Here is a 16,840-nt window from a genome sequence, read left to right as displayed (position 1 = left end):
CCTCTTTTCTTATTCATGGTTTGTTATTTGTTTTTCTTCTGTTTATACGGGATGTGCCCCATTTGCCAAACAGGCGAACAAAGAACTGAACTGAAATCAAACTCGGTGGAATATTCAAATACAGAATTTGCTGTGGCCAAAAAATGAATACAGCAGATTTACACAGTATAATTACCTTAAACCTACAGCCTCTAATACCTCAAAATAAGCATGGCACAAACTTGACTTATTGATAGTAAAATGCTACATTTAGCACATTTAGCGACCCGCAGGGAGTGTGTGAGAGTGTGTCGGTTAAATCCATCAGTCTGGGTGTTAAAGGAATAGAGCATCTTGTTCCTTTCACTTGGCTGCTGGATGTTAATAGGAGTGGGCTGACTGACAGGCACAGACAGAGTGAGTGACTCAGCAAGACTCTGAACTAGTCAAAGCTATTGTGATTCAGAATACCTTTAAAAAAAAAAAAAAAAGAGGAATGCACAGCAGCCACCAGAGCTTTGCAATCAAGGCACAAACATACCTGTGTATGTAAAAGCAGACTTATTTACATCCTCCTTAAAAGACATTTTTAGCCATTTGTAGCACATTAATCTTAACAATAAAGCTAACCTTTAAGCTAGAATATGCAACTTTTTTCTGCTGTCCATTATTATTAAAGGTGGGGTCAGTCATTGTGGAGAGAGATAGCTGATTGTTGAGTCTCGTGCTCCCAGGCTGTCAAATACCGACACTCTGGCAACCAAAAGCTTCTTTATTTGAAGACCAGGGAATGAGACTCGACAATAAACTATCTCTTGACTGACCCCACCTTTAAATTGTACTGCAAACCCATCCCTAATTTGAACCTTCAAGCTGCAGCATATAACACTTAAGAGGATCTACTGGCAGACGCTTCAGGTCGCCTTCCACAGAGTCTGCCATGTTGAACCGCCATGTTTCTACAGTAGTAGTAGTAGTTGTGCGGCCCCCCTTCTCATTCCCAGGTCAAATTTATACACGAGCATTGTTCAGTTCAGTCACTGCTAGAGGCCACTAGATCCTACACACTGGTCCTTTAACTCAAAACTGAAGCTACCTTTTTATTTTAGAGGAATTTCTTCACCCCCTTAACCACCGTTCGCACTTGTGATGTCTGTTCTTCATAAATATAGAAATACACACACTCTCTCACACTCACACACACACACATCCCATCTTATTTCTCTCTTATCCAGAGAAATCCTTTCATCAGCCTTTCAGTGCTGGGTAATCAAAGTATAAAGAACCACGTCAGTCTGCTACTGCCAGAGGCTGATGTGTGTGTGTGTGTGTGTGTGTGTGTGTGTGTGTGTGTGTGTGTGTGTGTGTGTGTGTATGCATACACATGTGCTGTTACCAGGTGCTAATCCGATACCATGTGCTTCCCCGACTGATGTTAAGTAATATGGAAAAAGAAAATATTAATCTCACCTCAGGCCAAACGTGTGAGACTGCTCATAGTGGAAGAGGGAATTCATCTTTGCATCTGAATTCACAGCAATCAGCCTGTCAGTCAGATCCTGTGGAGTAAAAAAAGAAAACAGAGTGGATATTTACGACGTAAGGTGAAAAATGTACATCAGCCTCAGTGTATTGGGAGTTTAGGAGGAGGCTGTTGCGAGGGGAAACAGATGCGTGGGTGGCGTTTGAAGGCTGAATAAAAAGTGCAAACATGCCCTCAAATGGCTGGAGGAGGCATTGCACAAAGTCTGGGCTACACTCACAGGAATGGAGGTTGGCATCTCTCTCAGGGTGTATTCACTCTTGTTGGCTAAAGGCTGCCGGCCCAGGAGCTCCCACACCGACTGGGAAGAGGAGAGCAGGTTGGCCAAGGACAGTAAGGACTGGAGAGACAGACAGAGAGACAGTTAGAGAAAGCAGTAACAAAAACAAGAAAGATACACAAAAAAATCATCATTTTAAATTAAATTTTTAAATTAAATCTATTTTTGGCATTTAGGCATGATAATAAGGCCTTTTAATAAGTTTATTTGCAGTTACGTAAAAACAAGAACTGTGTGTATTTTTTAAGAAATGTCTGTCCAGGGGTTGGTTCTGAAAACTTACAGCTCAGGGTATAAATGCAGTGTTACTTTATGTGGCGTTAATACACATCCCTACTAAAATAAACCTTTAATTAAAGACAGGTAGGTCAACAGAAGAAAAACGTGATGGCTCAACTAACCATTGATGTTGATAACCAGAATTTCACAGTGTATTCTGTCCATGATGAAAATTTAAATTGATGCAAAGACAAAACGAATCTGGAAAAAAGGATGTTATGGAAATAGAAATCTGCTAACCGCATGTGAGCACAGTGTGAACACCATGAAATGATATCTGAACATGTGAACAGAACAGTAGCCTGAAGAACTAGAAAATTCCTAAGAAATTTTGATTGTGCCTTGTCTGGCCGTGACACTGGCCCATACATTACTGACACTGCCGAGTAGTTTACAGTCATGAGGGAGACACCCGTGTTTAATTCGGCGTGCGCGTGATCCACTAAAACCACGTATTTTGATGACAAATCTTGTTTTATCTATTCACGTCTTCTCCCACTGAAATCGTGAGGCCGGTACGGTTGATGCGACAAGTCGGCCAAAAGTTGGTATTTTGTATTATATTGATGCCGAATTAACAGAAGACTGTTGAGATATGTGAGTTTTTGTGTTTCTACAGTTATGTGCTTTTATGTAAGGCAAATATTTGTTAATATATGGTATTTCTTAAATGGAGTTTGGCATACTATTGTCCTGGGATAATGCAGGAAGGGTCTGGTTTAATTAAAATTGCTAAGTAACTAAATAGTAATAACCACAATGGTGGGAATAATAAGTATGTAGTTATAATAATAATAATAATAATAATAACAACAATAATAAGTAATGCTATCATAATATGAATAACAATATTTATATTAATAAATAATACATAATTAGAAGAAAACTATTCTTACTATGAGTCATAGGCAGTTAACAGTCTGAGTTCTTCCTCACTAAATAAATCTAACTTGATGTTTTATCACATTACTAAATCTGTATTACTTGTGTCAGGTGTAACAAGTTGAAATAGATGCTATTAGAATTTGTGTCTTTGTGACGTTTATTAGCACAGTATCGTTTGTCTCTCTAGCTAGGGAGTGCTGCACATTCACCTTGTTCTGTGTAGCTGCTTGCGCTAGAACATTGGTAGCTTGTTCTCTAGCAGCAAGCATTTTAATTAATTAGCTAGCCTTCTATACCTTCTTCTACCTTCTAATTCTCTTTAGCTAGCTAGCTAGGCTAGCCACATAAACACATTAACCAGAGTTGGCGCTTAGCTACGTGCTAATCGCTAGCTAACCGCTATCCGCTAGCTATGTGCTAATCGTTAGCTAACCGCTAATGCGTCGTCACGCTGTGTGCTTTTGGTTGGTGTTTATTGTTTGTCCTAGGTGCATGTTGGAGCCGTGGGTATATTGGTGTATTGACTTTTTTGTGTTAATATTAAAATCCGTTTATTGTTTGTTTGTTGCCCTTCTATTTTTTGTGCGCTGCTGATCTATGCCTGTTCCTCCTTGTATATTTGTTTTTTTTGCTGCTCCATAACGCTGCTTGCTTGTTCGCTGCTAGCTGCATCTGTGTGCTGCTTTGGTTATGTTTTATTGTTTTGCCTGGGGTGCTATGTATTAGGACGCTCTTGGTTTTTAGGTGTATTGACTTATTTTGTGTTAATATTAAATCATTGTTTAATTGTTTGCTTGTTGCTGTTATTATCTTTGCTGCGCTGGCTATTTTATGTTTGTCTCTGTGCTGCTTTTGTGTGTTTGTTGTGTGGGTCTTTGGTTGTCTGGTCGGGGCTCTCTGTCTCTACTCCTCGGCAAATTAATTCCTACCCTGGCCGACACAAATACCGAAGACCGTGGCGTATCATCTTTTGACTATGGTGCCGTTTCGTGGTTAAGTTAAAAATGTGACCTGGGGATTGGGTTCCGGTGTTTCGATTCCCCCCTTTTAACATGGGGTGTGGGGCCGTGGAGGGTGTTGTGGGCATCGTTGTTTCGCAACTTTGTCTGCGCTTCGGTGTTCCGCCCACATCCTCTTTCCTTATTTTTCGTGGATTTGTGTGCGGTCATTTTTTTTACATTTTCCCCTCTTTGCTCTGGTTTTCGTTGGTTCTATACCCTTTTTGGACCTTTTGATTTGCTACTTGTCTGCCTTGTCCTCCCACTTTTGTACTTTGTTTTGCTGCCGTCATTGCCTTTACAATAATAAAAGTGCGCCTGCTCTCATCACTGGCTCAAGAAGAACATGGGAATCAAAGAAAAACAAGACATACATGAAAGTCAGGATTTTGTTTAAAGATGGTAACAACAAAGCATTTTACAACTTAATGGTGGTAAAAAATATATAAAAGGTATGGTTTTTCTGAGGTTGAAAGCTCCATTCTTTCATCTTCTCCAATGTGTTTGATGTTCCAAAGGTGCATTACAGACTTTGATATGTTTTATTGTCTGTCTGTCCACTTCTCTTTTAATGTATTCCAACACACAAATGAATCAAGCACACTGCACAAATCTAAATTATAAAACTGAGTACATCGGAGCTAATTTGCTCAAAAATGCGGGTGTAAAAAGTCAGAGGCAAGAGGTCAAGGCAAAAAACTTAATTCAACTGTTTTTTAATGGCACATTTTATCTGTTTCCAACACAAACTGAGGGCTCTGTTGCCTCCGCGCTGGCCGGGATGGACTCGGAGGTCTGACTGTATGTATAACCTGGCAGCTGACCCTCCGATAAGGCAGGCTTTAAAGTCACTAGTGGCAGGGCACAGTTCACACTTCACTGGCTGTCCGTATTCACTTGGCTAGTTTCACTGAGAGAGACGACTTGGCTCCTGTCAGAGGCCAGCATCAGACACACATACAGACACACACTGGAGCTTCAAATCAAAGTCTGAGCTTGTCCTAGACTGAACCTGTAAATCCTGCCAAAATCTAAAAATGCAGCCTCATGCAAGAAAGATTCAATCTCAAGGTTTAAAACGCTGGAGATAAAACGCCACTACGGACCTGTTGGGCTGTAAACGTAACCTTTCGTGGCTCGGTTCAATACCTTGAGGCAGCTCCTGTCTATGGGGTCCATGGGTGTGGGCTTGGGCCGGACCACCCTGACGTCTTCACTGCCGCACTCAAGAACAGACCACAGCTCTACCACCAGTGCCCGGACGAAGCCTGCGACACAACATCAAGCCACTGGTTTCAATATTGGGGAAACTGACACACAAACTTTAATTTCATGAGTTGAAGCATTAAAGATCTAATATTTCATCGTCATCTATTTTAAATGTTTTAAGGATAACTCAGATATTAACAGGTTCCGTTTCTTGGCCATTTGTAGGGAGGAGACAGTGGAGACAGAGAGGAAATATGGAGGGAGAGAGATACGGGAAAAACACGGACTAAAGGTCCCCAGACAGATTTGAACTGTGGAAAATGTGATTATATGGTATACATCTTAACCAGTCAGCTACTACTGCCCACTGGCACCAGAATAGGGGGAATAAGGCAGTTTATCAGTTTATTCTGCATACTGGGGTCCATAAACAGCACAGGAATGGCATAAATTGGGTATGACTGGAAAGCTGAGACTTTTTCTGGATTCAATGAGCCCAACTGTATTCATGTATGACGATGTTCGTCCCAATAGTAGACCTTTCATTGTAGTGAGACTGTTATTTGAAACTTCGATCTCACTGTATAAAATCAGCTATTGTTACCTCATGAAACAAACTAGAGACCGAGGGCGTTAAGAGGATGTGTGGCTTTCCTAGCTACAGTATATTGAGGCTGAGATTTAAAGGAAGTGCAGTAGTATATTAAATCTTCCAAAGAATGGATGTTCCTCCACTTCCGATGCACCAAATACTACAATTTGTCAATTCCAATAAAATTTTACACTTAGAATTAGTACTCATTGTATGCCACTATTTCCACTTAGCATTGTGCCTGATACGTGGAACGTATTCAGATTTGATTTTCTGCTCGTCGTAAATGTGTTTCTGAAACATTTCTCGTCAGACAACAGCTCAAATCACAATACACCATACAATACATTAACATTTAACACCTCATATTTCTCTTTCTTCATCCACTTATCCTGTCAGAAACCATTTGACAAACATGTGGCTCCCCGGGAGTCTCGACGTCTGCTTTGTGTCGACTCGGCAAAAACAACTCGGGGAATACGAGCCTCGAGCATCACAGCTGTTAACCGTTTTTGTTTGTGCAAAGTAAGTGCTTTGGTACCTGAACTGTGCAAAGCCACCACTCCTGGAGCAGTCGCTGCCACCTGTGTCACCATCACCCCGTATCCAAACTTCTCACAGCGACTCACCTGCAGAAAACACACACACAGAAACCTCAAAATCCACAGAAATGTTTCAGTACTTTATCTTTTCCTCATAGAAGTAAAAAATTAATGAGATGTGAGGACTTTATAGACAAAACAGAACTTGAATTTGAATCAAACTGAGCTTTATTTTGGAAGAAAACAACGATTGTATATTGGGAGTTTGTGATTCAGTATGCAAACTGCTATGACGCTGCTCGAATCCTGATAAAGGCAGTACATAACGTAGTTTAGTACACTGAGTAGAAATCAAATTGCAAATTGATTTTGGAGTGCGCAGGCCCCTTCATTAATTACAACACAATGTCACAACTAAAAATAGACAGAAAATATAATTACATTCCATAATTAGAGTGAAAAGCCAAATGAGAGAAGCAATTACAAGAGTGGGTAAACAATGGCAGTAAATTAAGCCCACAGGGGATTAGCTAAGGTTTTGTGGTATGACTGAGCGTGTGTCTACAATATGAATCATGGACAGTACTATGCATGTAAGGCATATGCAGAGTCCTGGGATTAATAAATTAAACCCAGTGTGAGAGTAGTAGCATGTAACAGTCTCCAGGCTACTCGTGAATACTGATCAGTCTTCAGGAAATATGACTGTGGCCTTGAGGAGGAGCAGGAGCAACAAATTACCAAATCTACTGCAGAATGAATTACGATGACATAGGCCAACGGAATGAATAAAGGTCTGTAAGATAGATTATGTTCTGCAGGATGGGACATAAAGGAATACAAAGGCCTAAAAATACTGTATGCATGCATATTTTATTATTCACAGCAAGCGTTCAGCGTGTGCAGGAGTATCACCAATTCTAAATGCTTTTTTTTTTTTTTTTTTTGACGGTCTAATGATCATCTTTTTTATCTTTTTTTGTCCCATCATCAGTGATTAAACTGAAAATTATTTCTCTATATGTAAGCAAACAAAAGCTATTATACTGTATGAGCTATTGCCAGAGATGTGGTTCTCCAAGCCTGAATGAAAACTTTTACATTTTAATTCAATGTAAATAAATGTGCTTGATGGAAGAGTCTGGGCGTAATGACTTTTTTCCTAATCCTGCTTCAGTGTTGGCTGACTGTAACTCAAATCAATGTGGCAGACAATCACTTGAACAGCGTAAGTGCTTTGGCGCTGATGCTATCGAGAAGGATTTTTAAAAAAAACGACCCCCCCCTGCCAAACCTCCATAAAGGTGATGAAACAGTTCTAACTATATCAGCACTTATCAGCACTAAAGTCCAGTGCATTGTCAGAGTCACACTGTTTTGATTCATGTGAAGGTGGTACGATAGACTTATCTGACTGGTGCGCGTTACATAACTTGAAATCTGCTACCACTGCTTTGACAACTAAATGATTCCAACAACATCTGGAGTTCCTTTAGTGGCAGGATCTTACATCTGCTGCTGCACAGTCAGCAGGGTTTGGAAAGCTGCTCCCTCGGTACCACAGATGAGGTGCCCTTGAGCAAGTCACTTGAACCCCAAACTGTGGGCCTTTCAGTGAGTTACTGCAGTTGGACTGGGCAGCTTCCAGGTGTGGCTGTGTGTAAATGTGGAGCTGGGCGTTGCTGTAAGAGAGCATTTTTCTCCGTGAACCTACGGTCTAAAGATAAAGGTTGGGGAGTGGTGAAACCAGTGGTGTAGTGGTGCCTAGAGAAGTGGGTATATTCTGCATATAAAGATAAACACCCTGTGTTATAAACATGTAAGACTACTCTTGCATAATTACTGCAGTATTTGCACATTGTCAACTTCTGCAGCTTCACTTCAGGGACTGAGGATCATTATGAAATTAACATTAGCCACAGAAAAGGTGCAGATTTTACATCAATACTGGTGAGACAACTATATAATTATGTATTTTGAGGTTTTCCTTATGCTACTGAATGATAGAGAGGGGCTCTAGAAGTGAGTATACCTTAGTATACTCTGCACTACACCACTGAGTGAAGCCAAAGTAAAAAGGACCATATTAAACTATGCACAGTTCCGATTGTGAAGCATTGTGAAGAGCTGTGTTTGTTATTACCTGCAGTTTCTTAGTAAAGCGAGAGAACATGTAGGAGACGCACTCGTTGATGGCTCCTGTCTGCTGGAGTAGCAGCAGGCCTTTAGGAGTTGCAGCAAAGTTCAGCAGGCTGTCCAACAACGTCTCCTCCCAAATGTGCCTGCTCCGAAATTGAAAGACAGAGACAGAGCAAGCTGCAGTGTTACTGTTTGCATTCACACTGCGAGGAACACAATCTGCAAGTCACTGGACATCAGTTCCTCACAAAGGTGAACAATGGATGTAGCTGGTAAACAAGCTTCTTTAGACGAGAAATGGAGGCAGTGCCTGAAGTATTTGTGCTTAGATTCCCCATATTTGTTGTTTCTTTAAGGATATAACATTTCTAGTTTAAGCATAACAAGCTCCTTAGGCCAACTCATCACAATGAGGCAGCAAATCGGATACTGGTGCATGTAAAATAAAATAAAAATCTTGTTTAGTTGTATTTATCTGTTGTTTGGGACGAGAACTCACAGTAACTATAATTCCATGTTGTCAGTTACAACTTAAACTCAACACAGTCGGGTCGTATTGCACAAGTTTGAGTTAAACTTTAGTTCACATAAATGCTGCTGCTTAAGTTAACTCCACCCAGCTCATGTTTGCCAGTTTGCAATTACTGTTATATCAGAGCCAAGGCCAACACGTAGCACAGAGCATCAACCTGAGTTAATCTACAGTATCACAGTTATGGGAGGACCTCCCTCACTATTACAGCAATATCCTGTTATTTAGGTTGATACGACAAATTATACAAATGGTCTGCTTGGAATAATAATGTGTCTTATATGTTTAAATGCAAAAAAAGGGTAATTTTCACATTCAAATCCATAAATAGGCCTCTTCTCCTTCTACCTCATTAAAAAAATCTAGAACCAATAAATAGGCAAATGTTGTTCATTTCCAGAGTTTTCCTACTGGACACAAGATGTCTCCTGTTTCTACTGCAAAGTCCATTCTCAGTGTGTGTGCACTGACTTCCAAACTGTTTGTAATGTAAGAAGAAACTATTAATAATAAATATTTTTTTGCTGGAGGGGGGCTTTAATTAATGCACCTTTACAAACAAGTGTATGTTGATGATGTATGAATGTACTGTTGGATTTGTATGCAGCTACACTTCAGTATAGTACAGATTTGTTTCTTTTAAATTTCTGTATTACTTCCCATGTGCTACATTGCTTAGCTTCCATGTGTCAGAGGTAGATTAATGGCGACATCAACTCAACACAACCTGATTTTATGGTCTCCTGACAATCATCAAACCCTAATTCAGGTCAACATCTTGGATCTGCTGCACACAGTGTGAGCTGTTAAAGGATATTATTATTATAGCTAAACATTATTTTTGTATTGCTGATTTGTGTACAATAGCTGTCACAGAGGTGTTACCAATGCACACACAGTATGTTGATATAAGTATTTAATTTAGGGTTTGCATGGTTTGTAAATCACTTATATCTCATCTTGCATATTGATTGAAAGATATTGGGTATGTTTATTAGCTTAGGGAACAAGCTCACATATAACACATCTAAAAACAGTACAATTATTACTCACAATGTTTTGATAAGTCTGGCTCTAGGTTTGCTGGACAATGTGGTGGAAAGACATCATTCTGTGTCTTTAAATGTGTGTTTGTGTAGCCTCACATGTTCTGCAGCTCCTGGGTGGACGTTCCAGTAGTGGCTCCAGGCACCGGGGTCGGTACCCTCTCTGACAGGGAACTAGTCTAGGAATAAAATATTATTATCATTTGTCACTCCATGTGTACGAGTGTGTGGGCACATCTGAAGGTCTGTTCTTATTCACATCCTGCTCCGACAACAGTGGGAGACTTAAGAGCAGCTGCCTGTGTTTTCTCTATTCAAGAGTAAATTAACTTAAGCCTGCAGACTGATATTGGACAGAGTGTATACTGTGTATTGGAAGCCAGTTATATTTAAATTTCATCACTCTTTGACCTTGTTGACTTTCACTGAATGTTTATCTACAATTAACCTTTGAGTTTTGTCTTGATATTGTAATTCTTAATATCTATAAACGAACATTTAGTTATAGAAAATTGTTGATTCTTGTTCATTTCATCTTGAAACATGATTCTAAATCTTAAAAAAGGTGTGTCTAGTGTGTAGGAGTTAGGGGCATCTAGCAGACTAGTTGCAGTTTGCAAATTCCTCCTTTCACCCTCTCCTTCCAAGCTCGAAGAAGAAACTATGGTGGCCATGAAAAGCACGAAAAACGCCCCTATCTAGAGCTGTTGTGTTTGGTGTTTTACTGTAGAAAAATGCACATTAAACATGACAGACTCCATTGAGGGCGACCCACGGCATCTGTAGAAATAAACGGCTCATTCTGAGGTAACAATAACACAACAATTCCTATATTTAGGTGATTATCCACTAATGAAAACATACCTATGAATATTATATTCCATTTCAGCTAATAGATCCTCCTTAATGTTTCACACTGACTGGACATTTAATGAAAAACATTTATTTAAACCCAAAAGAACCTGGACTTTAGACATTTATAGTGTATGTAAGTGCACTGAAAACAGCTCCAACAGACTGAATCTATGCCTCTAAATGGACTGTGTATTAACACTAGGGTTAAAACTGTCATTCTAGTCAAATCAAATCTTTAACTGGTAACAGTTTTCTCTCCTGTGAACTAATTAAAAGCACATGCCTCCTTAAGATGCCTCCCACTAACTTTGGGGGCCATGTTGGTGTCTGGGTGGACTGAGGTCAGCGTAAACAGGTAATACATGTACGTGCTGTCCGGTGTGTGACTGCTGTGCTTGTAAAATGATCATTAATATTTAACACACGCTGGGTAAAGTCAGGAGGAAATCAGTGGGAAAATCTTGTTGTTTGAAGCCACAAGTTAATTTTTGACATGGATGTTTTAGATAACAAGAGGTAAGACGTGAATGGGAATTGATGCTGTTTTTACATTCATCTACAACTGAGATATTAATGATGTATCCGACCTGTTAGAAGCAGTTTCACTACTTGTCTTTTCTATGTTTCCTCTGTATCGTAGCAGTTGTTGTTTTTGGTTTTGGTTTTGCACATTCAACTGTGTCTGTTTTCTGTTTTCAGTTTTCTGTTTTCAGTTTTGTTTTACTAGTTTTACTACTAAAAGGAATCCCGTATTTGATGCTTTGTTATCACGATAAAGCAGTATTCTGAAAATTAAATGAAGCAGATTAAAATGGTTGGTTAATTCCCTCCATTTGCAAGCAGTGTAGGCTCTTGCTGCAGTGAATGAATAAAGAGAGAACACTGCATTCATCAAGCAAATGAAACATGACAGGAGTATTTATAGCTGATGAAAGTGAATGTTAGACATGGACACCCCTCCGTTAGATATTCTAGAAGAAAAATACATTCAGATATGAACTTTATCCACCATCTTTTACAACGTTTTCATGGACAGATTAGTCAGGCAGCTCTCCAAGAAATGGTCTCATTTCTAGCATTTATAGAATTTGCCTGTAATAAACAATTCCAATACCAATAAATTGTTTTCTAATGTGTTTAATAATGTGATTTTTTTTGCAGCATCAAATATTTTAACGCCGTTTTTAGTCAGCAAGGCAAATCCCTCTCAAGGCAGATCATCAAGTGCAATCTTTTCTTTAATCACTTAAAGTCACTGAGTAAGTGCATCTCTGACACAGTTTGATCAGCGTTACTCTGAGAAATAAAGTGCAGGTACCTTTTTCCAGGCAGCAGCTACAGCCTTGTGCAGGCCGTAGGGTCGGAGGACCTGTAAACCCTCACAGGTGTTGTATATCTGCCTACAGACAAAGATGAAGGCTCCACATAACGTATGGGACGTGTCGGATTCACTCAGCGAGGACAGCTCTTTATCCAGCAGCCTGAGGGTGAACTGTACAGTGACGTGAGCGGCGAAGGTTCTGTGGAGGAGAACGGACACAAAGAGAAATATGTTGATACAAGACACAATGGACAGATTTTTATGTGTGTAATATGAGTCAGTCAGTCCTTCCAGGCGACTCAGAACAGTCCTAATCTCAGTCTGTGACTTCCCTTGTTTTCTAAACGTTAAATACATTCTAGTACATTTCTTTATGACTGTAAGTTGTATTGTTAGCTCATTTTTAATTCCTTGATTGGCAAGAAACATGGTGATTAAAGTCTATTTGTTCATTTTTACAACACATTTCTCAGAGGAGGTGCATGCAAGTATTAATGGCAGACTAGAGCACGTAGTCAAAACAAAGTTTTCTACCCAACAGCAGCATCAGCCTTAGAGAATGCACTATTGATAATTCACAACAACCGACCGTAGTTTAAGGTCGGACACTGAACCAGGTTACACGCTGGTCAGGGTCAGCCAATTAAAACAGAATATAAAACTAACTTTGGGGCTTCAAGTGACCCTGAGCATCTTTAATAAAACATACTTTGTTGGAGTATGAGTAGATCAAAGATATAATCGCAGTGAATGACAAACCAGCAACATCCTCGGGTCTAATCTGCTCCCTGCGCAGAACCAGGAGGATTTGTTATGCAAACCTAACTTTATATTGGAGTCTGCTTGCTAAGTCAGAAAAATTTAATTTATTCATTACCATGAAAGATACAAAATGGCACTGCGTATTTAATCATAATTCAATCACACTGTCTCACCTCTCGCTGTGGGCTAGAACTAGATTCTTCTCGTATAAGAAGAGAGCTAATCCTCTGTCGGTGTTTGCGATGCGAGCCAGAACATCAGCGATGAGAGTCAGTGTTGCTGCGGGAGATTTTAATTTAGCCTGCGAACCGTAGAGAAGAAAACAGACAAAAGTTACCCAGCTGATTCAGAAAACAAGGAGAAGCCTAAGAGGGATGAACAGATATTGAATATTGGAATAACATAATTAACTTTGACAATCATAGAACTAAGGAAAAGATATTATATTTTCATAAAGCGACGCTTCCACAATTTCACACAGCTTTTTGAAAGGTTGACCTTTAACAAAAACAAACTGTCCTGTGGTGACAAATTAACAGCTGCTCTTTTGTGTCCTTCTAACATCTAACAAACACTTTGGAGTTCAGATATGGTTTTCCAATCAAGGTTAACAACTTGGTTTGGGGTAGTGAGCATGGCATGGTAGACCTTTATGTAGTTGATGCTGAGGGTTAAAATTAGAGCTACCCGTCAGAGAATACATGTTAATAGACCAGTAGAGTACGAGCTAAAGCACAGTCAGACTTCTTTAAACTTGACCATTTTAAAAACAGGAGTCAAGTATTCAGAGCCTTCTGCATAATTTTAATCTTAGCAGGATGTAAAAGACCTTGAAACTGAATTTAAATTACACACTTCAACACATAGTTTACCTGCTTATTATATGAACACTAGAAACTCTCAATTTCAAACTTTCTACATGTAATTACTTGTTATTAATGAGTCTCCATTGTGTTTCTGCATGTGTGTGTGTGTGAGTGTCTGACCTGCTGTCCATTGAGCAGAGCTATAACAGGAGCCAGCAGCGTCTCTATTACGGGGGTCTGGTAGAGACACTCTGCTGCACACTCTGTCCTCTCGCACAGCATCCACAGCACCTCCATCGCCAGGCCGCTGGGCGACAGCGAGTCTGAGCACATAAATGGTAAATTGAAACCTTATTACAACTGAATCGATGTGCTTTGTGTGTATGGACCATGTTCCCATATTATTAAAGAAGTACACGCATGTCAATACAAGTTGGAACGGGAGGATAAGGCGAGGGGGGTTGGAATCTGTAACTACTAAAATAATCCCATTTTATTCTATTTTAGACTTCTGCTCGACTATGGAACGGAACTTTTTACTCTTAAGATTTCACATACAAGACAAATGATCCGTTTATAAAATGCAATGCACCGTTAAAGGTCAAACTACCCTACAGTATGTAAAGTTTTGCTTCATCTTAACCAGCTCAAACGTTGAAATACTGCTTACATGTTGCATAATAAGTTCTTTAACTTTTGATATTTCAAGTACATTTTGCTGATAATACTATATAATATAATACTAAAAACAGCTCATTCTAAGGTAACAAGGTACCTTCAGGTGATTATAAACTGAGGAAAACATACACAAACATACAGTACCTATATGTTACACAATAGACCTTTAAATGTTGACAAATGGAGCTTTAAATTAAAATAACTCTCTTCAGCATCCAGGCCCTATTCATAACATACTCTCACATGGGGTGCAGGTGCTCTTCGTCAGCACTGCAGATAAACTATTATATAAGTCTGTAACTTGCACAACATGATTCCCTGCAGTAGCCAAACAAGATGATTCCCTAACAAAGTCGAGATAGGAGATGCTATTGATCTCTGGCACTGGCAGTGTATGAGAATGAATGGTGCAATAAAGAGAGGTCTTCCAGGAGACAACCATAGAACTGCCTGACTCAAGGTTAATAGATAAAAGATATGGTCTGAGCAATGCTGTTATGCCTCATAGGGAGGGTCACTGTGTTCCTGACTCCAGACTCGCAATCTGAGACAGAAACCAGGTGTACTTTATATCCGTATGTGTGTGAGTGTGCGGGGCCCCACCTGTGTGTGAGGGGTCGCTGTGCCGAGGTTGAGGGTGTTGGTACATGATGTTTATCATGATGACAACCAGGTCCGTCAGGCTGACTGGATCTGAAACAAAGACATCATAAATGAGTAAATCAGCCAGGTAGTGTCTCCACGGGGACACAGAGTACTGCTGAGGAGGAAATGGACTCAGTCCAGGTGTGGAGTTTTGTTGAAGACGAAGTTCATCTGAGTTCACAGTTTGCATCAGATTTTAGTATCTGGTGTGTTTTTTAAAAACATTTTTTTATTTTAACTGAATGTCAAACACGTCAAATATACAGTGTGTAGAATTTATACAGTAACATTTTATTACAGGCATGTCTGAAGGGGTTTTATATGAATATGATATATATATTTCATAACACATACTTCATATCCACATTACAGCTGGAAACAATTAGTGTGTTTAACCAATTAATCAATTAACTATTATGATGATCGGTTAATCTTTTAACTAATTTATCAAGCAAAGATGTCAAACGTGCTGGTTCCAGACTCTCAAATGTGAAGATTTGCTGTGTTTCTAGGTTTTATGTTTGGGTTTCGGACTGTTGGTTGGACAAAAAAAGCATTTTAAAGTAACTTCTTTAGGCTCTGGGAATGGATAAATGTTGCTATGAACGGGACTGGGTTGTGTTAGTCGAAACTAGAGGCGAGTTTGGATCGCCATGGTTACCGTGTGCATTAGCTCTCTGACTGGCAGGAGCCACCTACTATATTGTGGTAAGCTCGATCGATATTGAAATATCACATCAATAAAGTGATGTAAAAATGATGTTTGGCAGAAAACCTGCTGTTTTACCACCAGTGATTATAATTCTGTGATATTTTATTATTTACACTACCTTAGAGCTATTTAGTTGTTACTCAGAATTAGTTGTACAACTGTTTTTATTTTAGTAATAAGCAAAAAATCACACCTTAGTAATAATTAAAGTTAAAATCAACTGACTCTGTGTGTGTCTATGACAGAGAATCGAATCTTTCAGTTAAATAAATGAATACAATATGAAATAAAACAGGGAAAACCTTCTCAATAAAAATGGAAAAGGAACTGACACATATTGTGACGCATATGGGTGAGAAACTGATCTGACTGGTGCCCACTTCAAGGTGTGGAGGACTCATCAAACAGGCCCCAACCCAAAGAGTGGGTCTTATGATCAATATAAACCTGCTAACGTCACTGGTTTGATTTCCTCCAGACTTACTTGGAAGAAAAGTGATTAATGTTTAAATAAAACAGTGTCGTCTGCAGACGGTGAGTCTGTTTTAATGGTCTGCCTACTTATCATTCAGCCATTACATAACTTTATCAGTGATTAAGACTGCACAGGAGGGCCAGAGGGAGTGGTACCATGTGTAAGCTGATCGGACACATTCCAGCATGAGATTATCCGCTGTAAAGATTACTTTTGTGGGAAATGCACGGGGCAATGAACTACTACACTCAGACAATCTATTTTTTGCTTGAACTCCAAATCATTTAAACTAATTTGTGAATGAGTCAATATTAAGTATTCAGCTCAGAATTACGCTCCATCTTTTTGTGGTGTAGAGTCGGATGAGGAGATGGAAACCCCTCTCGTGGTACGGTAAATATGAAGCTACATGAACAGCCAGTAGCCGGTTAGTTTAGCTTAGCACAAAGACTTAAAACGGGGACAAATCCAGCCACAAACGCCTGATGTTTTTGTATGAAGTTTGTTTTATCTCTACAAAAGTACGTTTTAACAGTACGTTATGTGCTGGACTATTTCTTGG

The 16,840-nt window shown here is 39.5% G+C and overlaps 1 protein-coding gene across 4 annotated transcripts in view; it reads right to left on the bottom strand.

Moving 5' to 3' along the window:
• Positions 1–16,840, bottom strand: part of tbc1d32 (TBC1 domain family, member 32) — a 73,329-nt gene that overhangs the window by 48,154 nt on the left and 8,335 nt on the right. For 3 of the 4 annotated variants that reach the window (XM_051409748.1, XM_051409746.1, XM_051409745.1), the window contains exons 14-23: positions 15,050–15,139; positions 13,949–14,091; positions 13,136–13,263; positions 12,198–12,399; positions 10,124–10,203; positions 8,451–8,592; positions 6,307–6,394; positions 5,114–5,232; positions 1,743–1,862; positions 1,450–1,538 (exon numbers count right to left, since the gene is read on the bottom strand). In XM_051409748.1, the coding sequence (XP_051265708.1) occupies positions 1,450–1,538; positions 1,743–1,862; positions 5,114–5,232; positions 6,307–6,394; positions 8,451–8,592; positions 10,124–10,203; positions 12,198–12,399; positions 13,136–13,263; positions 13,949–14,091; positions 15,050–15,139 (1,201 nt within the window). The remainder of the gene's footprint in view (positions 1–1,449; positions 1,539–1,742; positions 1,863–5,113; positions 5,233–6,306; positions 6,395–8,450; positions 8,593–10,123; positions 10,204–12,197; positions 12,400–13,135; positions 13,264–13,948; positions 14,092–15,049; positions 15,140–16,840) is intronic. The other variant, XM_051409747.1, reaches the window with a different exon arrangement.

The sequence above is a fragment of the Dicentrarchus labrax genome, unplaced genomic scaffold (assembly GCF_905237075.1).
Source record: "Dicentrarchus labrax unplaced genomic scaffold, dlabrax2021, whole genome shotgun sequence".
Classification (NCBI taxonomy): domain Eukaryota; kingdom Metazoa; phylum Chordata; class Actinopteri; family Moronidae; genus Dicentrarchus; species Dicentrarchus labrax.
Note: the sequence above shows the minus strand (reverse complement) of the source record. Positions and strands in the feature narration are given on the sequence as shown.